The sequence below is a fragment of the Syngnathoides biaculeatus genome, chromosome 7 (assembly GCF_019802595.1).
Source record: "Syngnathoides biaculeatus isolate LvHL_M chromosome 7, ASM1980259v1, whole genome shotgun sequence".
Classification (NCBI taxonomy): domain Eukaryota; kingdom Metazoa; phylum Chordata; class Actinopteri; order Syngnathiformes; family Syngnathidae; genus Syngnathoides; species Syngnathoides biaculeatus.
The window spans coordinates 9,444,524-9,455,211 of NC_084646.1; the positions used below are offsets into that span (position 1 = coordinate 9,444,524).

The 10,688-nt window shown below is 46.3% G+C and overlaps 2 protein-coding genes across 3 annotated transcripts; both read left to right on the forward strand.

Annotated features, from left to right (window-relative positions):
- Positions 1-547: 547 nt before the first annotated feature.
- LOC133503841 (gastrula zinc finger protein XlCGF8.2DB-like) lies at positions 548-6,299 on the forward strand. 2 transcript variants are annotated; one of them, XM_061825804.1, is made up of 2 exons: positions 548-927; positions 2,183-6,299. In XM_061825804.1, the coding sequence occupies exon 2, from the start codon at positions 2,910-2,912 to the stop codon at positions 3,837-3,839; it is 930 nt and encodes a 309-aa protein (XP_061681788.1). In that variant the 5' UTR covers positions 548-927; positions 2,183-2,909; the 3' UTR covers positions 3,840-6,299. The 2 variants fall into 2 exon arrangements, with proteins under 2 accessions (XP_061681788.1, XP_061681789.1); XM_061825805.1 differs by having other exon boundaries at positions 557-927; positions 2,183-5,377.
- A 274-nt stretch (positions 6,300-6,573) lies between these two features.
- On the forward strand, positions 6,574-10,224 carry LOC133503840 (gastrula zinc finger protein XlCGF57.1-like). The gene is made up of 2 exons (XM_061825803.1): positions 6,574-6,885; positions 7,828-10,224. Exons 1-2 carry the CDS (start codon positions 6,693-6,695, stop codon positions 9,480-9,482), a joined length of 1,848 nt encoding a protein of 615 aa, XP_061681787.1. The 5' UTR covers positions 6,574-6,692; the 3' UTR covers positions 9,483-10,224.
- The last annotated feature ends 464 nt before the right edge of the window (positions 10,225-10,688 follow it).

The following is a 10,688-nucleotide window of genomic DNA, read 5'->3' on the forward strand; positions in this document are numbered from 1 at the left end:
GAACACCCCTTAAAAATTCCAGGTGTACCTTTAATTACCACATTAATACGCCTTTAATGACAGTGAGTTTGTCCCAACTTTACGTTTTCTCAATGGTAGAAAATATAAATAGATGGATAAATGAGATGTTGCATGTTGGTGTATGGCATGAACAAAAAAAAAAGTTTTAAAAAGTGTGAGAAGGGACGATTGTACAACTGAATTCCGATATTTCACGCACCATAGTAATAAATACCACAGTCCTGTGTTAGCCACAGTTGTATAGTAGAGTGATTGGACACAAAGATCGCTTTAGCTAAAATATTAGCAATATTTTAAATCATCTAAGTATAAAATAATCATCCAAAAAGAAACGGTCTTGTCAACCGCTGACTCGTTTTGTGTGTCGCTTGAAATTTACGTCATACACAAGCGCCGACGATATCGCCCTGTCCAAGCTGCAAGTGATAATTTATATATTGGACATAAATGTCGCTTTAACTAGAAAATTAACTACATTTTAAATTAAATATCTCTAAAATAATCATCAGGAATAATTTATCTTGTTGTCTGAACCGCTAACATTTGTAGGCATACAAGTAAAGCACTTCTGTAAAAAATGCGTGGGGAAGGAAGTCCATTTTGTCGCTTAAAATTGACGTCATATACAAGCGCCGATGTTCCCTTCCTGTGAAATCAGACGTTGGCGGACGTTAGCAACGCACAGCTAAGCGGGGAGTGACTTTGTGTCCAAAATGTGTAAAGTAAGAGTTCTGAGAACGTTGGTGAAGCAGCGGCTCGACGTGGCCGTCGAAGAAATATTCGAACTGTTTGAGAGGACGATAGCGGAGTACGAGGAGGAACTTAGTCGAAGCCAAGAGGAGAAAGAGCGACAACGCCAACTCCTGGACGCGCTTCTCAATCCTCATGTTCGACTGCAAAGAGCAGGTTTGGATTCCTTTACGTTTGTCTGATTGACTTCCTACATTACGTTTGCACCACTCGTGTTGTATGTGAATAAGTGACTTTGAAAAAAATGTTAACTACGTCCGTCCAGGTCAAGTTGGCCCTACTTGCCCCCATAAAGCCATTTTTCACGCATATACGCATATTCATTGGCTGCATTTACTGTCGGTGACGTCACCCAGGACTTTTGCCATTGAAAACATGCTGTGGCCCGGACTGTGGGAGACGAACACGACCCTTCGGACACGGGAAGCTCTTTTCGAAGAAGAGAACGTCTCACAGTCGAGTCAAGTGTCGGGGGAATATTATCGTATTGTTTCGAGCCATATTTAGATTATATCTAACTAACAACTGACTCCCCGACAGTATGACCGTACGACACTCGGCACCGTGATAAGCCACCTCGGCGCTGAAGATGAGCCACGCTAGTCGAATCCGGCGAAGGCTTCCGTGTCGCGCCTCGCGGATGAGCACGGCTTCGGCCAAGCTGGCGCATACATACTGCCGCGGTGGCGACAGACACCCAGAGAGTATGTAGCGCGATGCGGCAGCCTTCTCTGGGGAATCCCGGCGCGCACGTCGACACATTTAACACCCCTGTCATATGTCGCGGATCTTTTATCGTGAGAGACGGATTACGTGGTCCGTCCCAAACTACTATTTTTTTTTTTTTTTTAGTAGCTGTATACAAACCTACCTGTCATTAGGAACCCACGAAGCTCTCATCCTTTGCACCCGTGCAATCCATTTTTCACGACGAACCTGGTCTCTTGCAAACTTATGAAGGGTAAATCCATCCTCCCGAGCGTTCGAGCAATGTCCAGCAATGCAACGAGCCGGGATTTTGGCTAACACGAAGGAACGACGACCAACGAGGCGACTTGAGGGCAGTCCCGCCATGTACGTCACTTAATGCTTCTTCCCTCGAGGGGATTTTCATGGCGGGAGTTACGAAAAGCCGTATACGTCCAAAATCATGTTTTGTGGTGAAAAAGCACATTGGTCCACGTCGGCTGTCGTTTTTTCATTCATAACATACTAAAAATCATGCATTTCATGACAGTGGCACTTTCATTGCCCCTTTTAGTTTCATCCCGTACATAAATCTATATATTTTACCAGAGGCGACGAATTGGAGTCATTGATTTCTATTTTTGTTCTGTGCTTTAAATCACTGGGGAAAAGTGCAGCGTTCAGAAAGGTTCTACCAATCGTTTATTTTTCTTATTTCCTGCAGAAGTCCAACAGGAGTTAGGAGAGAGTCAAGAGGAAGTTCCCCTTCATTCCGAGCAGCAGCGGGAGGAGGATCCGGTAGAGCCCGCCCACATTAAAAAGGAAGAGGAGGACGTGTGCATCAATCTCAGGCAGGGCGAGGCCGACATCTGCTCGCAGACGCTGAACGTCCCCGTCAAGAGCGAAGATGACGAAGTCCCGGCTCAAAGCCGAGCGGAGCCCCCGAGGACCAACTACCTCGCGCCCTTGTCCGACGTGGACGACGCCATGTCTTCTGACACCGATAACAGCGACGATGCCCGAAAGGTGACGACGAAACAGAAGTCTAAAAGTGATCAGACACTTTACAAAAAACAAGACTTTAAATGCTCTGAATGCGGGAAGACGTTCGCTCACAAGGGAAGCCTGAAAATCCACATGATCACGCATACCGGAGAGCGGCCGTTCGCTTGTTCCTTTTGCGCCAAGAGATTCCACTTGAAGCATCACATGCAAAGACACATACTAGTACATACGGGGGAGACTCCCTTCTCCTGCTCTGTGTGCTCCAAAGGCTTTGCCGACAAATACAAACTGATGATACACGCGAGGACGCACGCTGCAGTCACATCCTTCGCCTGCTTCATCTGTAAGAAAAGCTTCTCCAGCAAGGAAAGCCTCAAGTTACACGTCGCACGCACATCAGGGAGAGACTGAGTCAGGAAGACCCCGCGGGGGGTAATAACGACGGTATGCATCCGTTCATGTGCTTCGAGTGTGGCAAAACGTTTCTCCATAAGTGGAACTTGACCCGACACATGCGAATACACACCGGAGAGAAACCTTTCGCTTGCCCCGTTTGCGCTAAAGGATTCCGGGATAAGTCCGAACTGATAAAGCACATGATGGTGCACACTGGGGAGAAACCCTTTTCTTGCTCGGTTTGCACCCTGAGGTTCCGACACAGGGCCAGCTTGATAAAGCACCTGAAGAAACATTCCGGGGAGAAACATTTCACCTGCACGGTTTGTTCAAAAAGCTGCCCCAGTTTAGCGTCGCTCATATTACACTCGAAAGAACACACACCCAGCACCTCGAGTGAAATCGCGATCGCAGAAGCTCCCTCTCGGGACGTGTGCGCCGTGGAATTGAATATGGGTGACGAAAAGCCCAACTCTCCCGAGACGGACACCGAAGAACCCCCAAAGACGTACGCCCACCCGAAAGACGCCGACGCCGAGCGGCTCTGCTGCTTCCAATGCGCCAAAACATTCCAGCGCAGGTCTCACTTCATCCGTCACCTGAAAACACACACTGGGAAAAGACCCTACAACTGCGCTCTCTGCGCCAAAGTCTTCTCCAGCAAGAGGGAGATGAAGATGCACATCCGGGTGAAGCACACGGGCGAGACGCCCTTCGCCTGTCCCGTCTGCGGCAAAGGGTTCGCCGTCAAGAAGTACATGACGGTGCACATGAGGAGACACAGCGGGGAGAAACGCTTCGCCTGCCCGCTGTGTTCCAAACGGTTCACCACCACAGCAGGGATGGAGAGACACACGGGGACGCACACGGGGGAAAAAAACGTCAACTGCAACGTGTGCCGTGGACAAATCGCCGGCGAGAGGATGCTCGAAAATCACACCTGTGTGCCGGTGACGACGGATGAAGCGGCGGGTCCTTAAGAGATCACGTGGACGTTAAATGCGTTATTTGAAGTGAACATTTGACACGTTTTTCATGAGAAAACCGTGTACAGTAATCTCTTTCCATTACCATCCTGGCACAAACAACAAAAGTTAATTGAAACTCCCCTTCCAAAATGTACATAGTTTGTGTAAATGTAAGTAAGATTATTTGTTGCAGCCCTACTACATACGTTAAAGGTCCACTGTCATGAAATGCATGATTTTTAGTGTGTTATTCATGGAAAAAAACGCAGCCGGTACGGACCCAGCCGTTTTTTCACCACAAAACATGATTTTGACGTATATGGCTTTTTGTAACTCCCGCCATGAAGATCCTCTCGAGGGATTTGTTGTCGAGAAGAAGCAGGAAGTGACGTACAGGGCAGTAGCGCACTCAAGCGGTCTTTCTGTTTATGCCGAGCGTTTACCTCGGGGAAGGTAGCTCGTTGTTCCTTCGTGTTAGCCAAAATGCCGGCTCGTTGTATTGCTGGATATTGCTCGAACGCTCGGGAGGATGGAGTCGCTCTGCATACTTTACCAAAAGATCTGTTTCGTCGTGAAAAATGGATTGCACAGGTGCAAATGACGAAGGAATCTCCACAGGCCTTGTCGGCCGCGGTGGCTCATCTTCGCCGCGGAAGTGGATCGGACGGGGAGGCGGCTTGGCTGGGGTGTCGTCGTCGCTCGTGGACGGCGTTGTTTTTATCACCGCCGCGCGGAGGTGGATCGGGTTGGAAAGGTGGTTTAGCCGTGATCCGCAAATCATCAAAATATGGCTCGAAACAATAATGTAATATTCCGCCGGTCACTTCACTCGGTTGTGAGATGTTCTCTTCTTCAAAAAGAGCTTCCGTGTCCGAAGGGGCGTGTTCGTCTCCCATAATAGGTGGCACAGCGTGTTTTCAATGGCGAATGTCTGGGGTGATGTCACGGGCAGTCGATGGAGCCAATATGGCGACCAATTGGAAGTGGAACGACACTGCCGCAACTTTGCGCATTGATGACGCGCTCTCCGCTCATATTTTTTTTTCGTATAGACGTTGACGTGAATAATGTGATATGTATTTTTCATTACAATATCTATTTTGGAATGTTTATAGGGATGACACGTGGGCTTTAAACGTGCATAAGTATATTACAAAAAAAAACTTTTAAAAACACACTTTTTAAAATATTCCTTAGGACAGGACATCACTCATCAAGAAAAATAAATGAAATGTCATATAAGAGAGCTTTCAGGCTGTGTATTTGCCTCTCCCACATGACCCGTTTACGATAAAATTGCGTTAATTATTGACCGCACATCAATATTTTGTGCAATAGAACCTGTGCTTCTACTCAACTCTGTACAAATGACCATTTTAAAAGTGTAATGCATCGTAGGATTTTTGAAAATCACTTTGTGTACACTATGTATGAACTTAATCCTATATAACTATATCCTATACAATATGGACTATAGATTGTCAACATGTCTCCGGTCAAAGAGAAAATGACGGTGCAAAAATGTTTCTTTGGACACATTCGGCTGTGTTTTTTTTAAAAACTGATTTTTACTGAAGTGTAACAAACAAAGTGGAAGAACAGTTTAAAAACTCAAAATGACAAAAAGATTTTCCCATGAGCATCCAATGGATAGGTTTCCAATGACGTCACCGCAGTCCCAGGAGTCCCGTGTCCGCCATTTTGTGTGTCTGAAGCAAGGGAAGCGTCTACGTCGACAATGCAAGCGAGCCCCTTTTGTCCGATAACATGGGCGGGATTTCTTCCTGATCCAACAAAGAGACACGATAAAGTTTACTCGGATAATTCCGTAACACGTAACGTTTCCAATTAAATACTAGAGGCAACAAGGAATCAATAAATGATGTATTCTACACGAAGGTGTTACAGAGCGTTCTTTAAAGGGGAAATCCAGTGCTTTGCATAAACTGTGTATCAATAGGTCATGGAATATATACCTTATTTTGACAATGTAATGTTAAATCCTCTCATTTAATCGTGTTTTGAGAAGATTTTATCGACAATAACGAATTTTCAGGGTCGCTGCCATTTAGCCCCGGACCCCGAAGCTAGGCTAAAGGCCTCCACCACCTGAAAGCTCGGCTCGCGACCCGCCGCCGAGCTCGCTCGTCAGACTCTGCGTCATTCCCGTCCGAAGAACCATTCAAATATTTAACATTAATTACAGCCACAGGTTCAAATCTCTTCAAAGTCTTCCCGATCAACCGATACTGCTCTTTCTTCATCAGATGGGGATAAATCCGAGAAATCAGCGCTTGGGCATAATGGGTGTCCTGTGTAATCGAGCGTTTGGAATGGCACGTAACACGTCACATCCGTGCCCGGAGATCACGTGACTCCAGAAAATGGTAGCCCCCTGAAAATTCATCATTGTCGATAAAAATCTTCTCAAAACACGATTAAATGAGAGAGGATTTAATATCACATTGTCAAAATAAGGTACATATTATATGACCTATTGATACACTGTTCATGCAAAGCACTGGATTTCCCCTTTAAGAGAAATCGAGTTACATTTTTAACTGCAGAGGGGGGTGCAGCAAGTGATAATACATATATTGAATTTCAATGTCACTTTACCTCGAATATTAACAACATTTTGAATTAAATATTTCTAAAATAATCATCCAGAATAATTTGTCTGGTAATTTGTTGGCATACAAATAAAGCACCTCGAACAAATGCGTGGGTAAGGAAGTCCCTTTTGTTGTGTCGCCTAAAAGTGGCGTCATACACAAGCGCCGACGTTCCCATCCTGTGAATGCAGACATTTGCGGACGTTATCAACCCACAGCGAAGCGGGCAGCGACTTTGATTGTGTCCAAAATGTGTAAAGTGAGAATTCTGAGAACGTTGGTGAAGCAGCGGCTCGACGTGGCCGTCGAAGAAATATTTGAACTGTTTGAGATGACGATAGCGGAGTACGAGGAGGAACTTAGTCGAAGCCAAGAGGAGAAAGAGCGACAACGCCAACTCCTGGACGCGCTTCTCAATCCTCATGTTCGACTGCAAAGAGCAGGTTTGGATTCCTTTACGTTTGTCTGATTGACTTTCTACATTACGTTTCCACCACTTGCGATGTATGTGAATATAATCTATAAATCGTTGTTTTCAAATGATAACTCCTTCCGTATCGGCCATAAAGACAGTCTTTCACGCAAGCGCAGTGTTTCTTCATGGTAAACAATTTAGGAACACGTTGTTTTGTTTTGTTTTTTTTTATCGTAATGGTGGTTTCCTTTTGTTAATTACCCCTTTTTATTTCACCCCGTACATAAATCTATATATTTTACCAGATGCGACGAATTGGAGCGTCTCTTGTAAGATTAAAAAAATTGCCGAGACGTGCTGTGTGGCACATTAGCTTACCAGCTAGCTGCTTTTGGAGTTTGGCTGCAAAAAAAAAAAAAAATGTGAAGTAAGAATTATGAGAGATTTGGCGAAGCAACGACTAAAGGTGGCAGTCGAGGAAATATTCGGACTCGTCGAGAGAACGAGCGACAACGGGAACTGCTCGACAACCTTTTCAAACAGCATGCGGCACTCCACGCAGCAGGTTGTTTTTCCTGCAAAATCTCATTTCACACGTTCAGTAGCTTGTTGCTGTCTCACTCATTTCATGGCTAACCTTAAAACCTAAAATTCGTGCACTTAACGAGTATTCAAGAAAAACAACAATCAGAAAATAATATACAAAAAGCATTTTAAAAGGTATTGTGTACTCTTGTGTAACGTGGCGGCAGCGTTATGTACTTTGTTTTTCTTCAGCTAGAACTGCGACCTTAATCATGGCGGAGAGAATTATAAACGGTTCCATTGGTGTCAAAAGTTTTTGTTTGAGAGAAAGAGTCCGTGATTTCCTTGGCAAAATCGAATTATTTGTTCTGTGTTTGAAATGACTGGAAAAAGTGCAGCATTTTGAAAGGTTTGACCAATCGTTTATTTCTCTCATTTCCTGCAGAAGTCCAACAAGAGTTAGCGGAGAGTCAAGAGGAAGTTCCCCTTCATTCTGAGCAGCAGCGGGAGGAGGATCCGGCACAGCCCGTCCACATTAAAAAGGAAGAGGAGGACGTTTGGATCAATCCCACGCAGGATGAGGCCGACATCGGCTCGCCGGCGCTGAACGTCCCCGTCAAGAGTGAAGACGACGAAGTCCCGGCTCAAAGCCGAGCGGAGCCCCAGAGCACCAACTTCCTCGCGCCCTTGTCCGACGTGGACGACGCCACGTCTTCTGACACCGATAACAGCGACGATGACAGAAAAGTGACGACGAAAAAGACCTCTGAAGGTGATAAGACTCATCACAACAACCAAGATTTTAAATGCTTTCAATGCGGGAAGACGTTCGCTCACAAGGGAAGCTTGAAAATCCACATGATCGCGCACACTGGAGAGCGGCCGTTCGCTTCTTCCTTTTACGCCAAAGGATTCTACATGAAGCATCACATGCAGAGACACAAACTATTACATACGGGGGAGACTCCTTTCTCCTGCTCGGTGTGCTCCAAAAGCTTCTCCGACAAATACAAACTGATGATACACGCGAGGACGCACGCTGCAGTCAAATCCTTCGCCTGCTTCATTTGTAAGAAAAGCTTCTCCAGCAAGGAATCCCTCAAGTTGCACGCCGGAACGCACATCAGGGAGAAACTGAGTCAGGAAGACCCCGCGGAGGGTAATGACAACGTTGTCCATCCGTTCACGTGCTTCGAGTGTGGCAAAACGTTCCTCCATACGGGGAACTTGAACCGACACATGCGAATACACACCGGAGAGAACCCTTTCGGTTGCTCCGTTTGCGGTAAAAGATTCCGGGATAAGTCCGAAATGATCAAGCACACGGTGGTGCACACGGGGGAGAAACCCTTTTCTTGCTTGGTTTGCACCATAAGTTTCCGACACAAGACCAGCTTGATAAAGCACCTGAAGAAACATTCCGGGGAGAATCATTTCACCTGCACGGTTTGTACTAAAACCTGCTCCAGTTTATCGTCGCTCATATTACACTCGAAAGAACACACACCAAGCACCTCGAGTGAAATCGCGACCGCAGAAGCTTACGCTCAGGAAGTGTGCGACGTGGCTCCGCCATTGAATATGGGTGAGGAAAAGCCCAACACTCCCGAGACGGACACCGGAGAACCCCCGAAGACGTACCCCCAACCGAAAGACGCCGACGCCGAGCGGTTCTGCTGCCCCCAGTGCGGCAAAACATTCCAGAACAGAGTTTACTTCATCCGTCACCTGAGAACGCATGCCGGGAACAGACCCTACAAATGCTCTCTCTGCCCTAAAGATTTCTCCAGAAATTTTGACTTGAAGGTTCACATCCGGGTGAAGCACACGGGCGAGACGCCCTTCGCCTGTCCCGTCTGCGGCAAAGGGTTCGCCGTCAAAAAGTACATGACGTTGCACATGAGGAGACACAGCGGGGAGAAACGCTTCGCCTGCCCGCTGTGTTCCAAACGGTTCGCCGCCAAAGCGGGGATGGTGAAACACATGGGGAAGCCCACGTGCAAAAAAACTGCGATGTGCGCCGTGGACGAATCGCTGGCGAGGGGATGTCTGAAAATCACAAGTGTGCCAGTGACGACAGATGAAGCGGCGGGACCTTGAGAGACCACGTGGACGTTAAATACGTCATTACAAGTGAACATTTGACACGTTTTTTCAAAACCGTGTACAGTAATCTCTTTCCATTACCATCCTGGCACAAACAACAAAAGTTAATTGAAACTCCCCTTCCAAAATGTACATAGTTTGTGTAAATGTAAGTAAGATTAATTGTTGCAGCCCTACTCCATACGTTAAAGGTCCACTGTCATGAAATGAGATTTTTAGTGTGTTATTAATGGAAAAAAACGCAGCTGGTACGGACCCAGCCGTTTTTTCACCACAAAACATGATTTTGACGTATATGGCTTTTTGTAACTCCCGCCATGAAGATCCTCTCGAGGGATTTGTTGTCGAGAAGAAGCAGGAAGTGACGTACAGGGCAGTAGCGCACTCAAGCGGTCTTTCTGTTTATGCCGAGCGTTTACCTGGGGGAAGGTAGCTCGTTGGTCCTTCGTGTTAGCCAAAATGCCGGCTCGTTGTATTGCTGGATATTGCTCGAACGCTCGGGAGGATCGATTTACCCTTCATAAGTTTGCAAGAGACCCGTTTCGTCGTGAAAAATGGATTGCACGGGTGCAAAGGACGAGAGCTTCGTGGGTTCCAAATGACAGGTAGGTTGTGTACAGCTTTCTTTGTCTCACTGCCGCGAGGGTGGATCAGGCGGGAAAGTGGTTTAGCCGTGATCCACATATCATCTAAATTGGCTCGAAACAATAGGGTAATATTCCCCCGGTCATTTCCCTCGATTGTGAGATGTTCTCTTCGAAAAGAGCTTCCATGTCAGAAGGGGCGTGTCTAATAGTAGGCGCCACGGCGTGTTTCCAATGGCGAATGTCAGGGGTGTCGTCACGGGCAGGGGATGCAGCCAATACGGCGACCACTTGGATGTCGAATGACACTTCCGTAACTTTGCGATGACGCGCTCTCCGCTCATATTTTTTTTTTCCGTGTAGACGTTGAAGTGAATAATGTAATATGTATTTTACATTACAATATCTATTTTGGAATGTTTATAGGGATGACACTCGGGCATCACTCGTCAAGAAAGAAATGAAATGTCATATCACATCACTTTGATAAAAGGAATAGAAGACAGTTCCGAACGAGAGCTTTCAGGCTGTGTATTTGCCTCTCCCACTTAACGTGTTTATGATAAAATTGCGTAAATTTAATGACCACACATCTAAAATTTGTGCACAGAAAAAA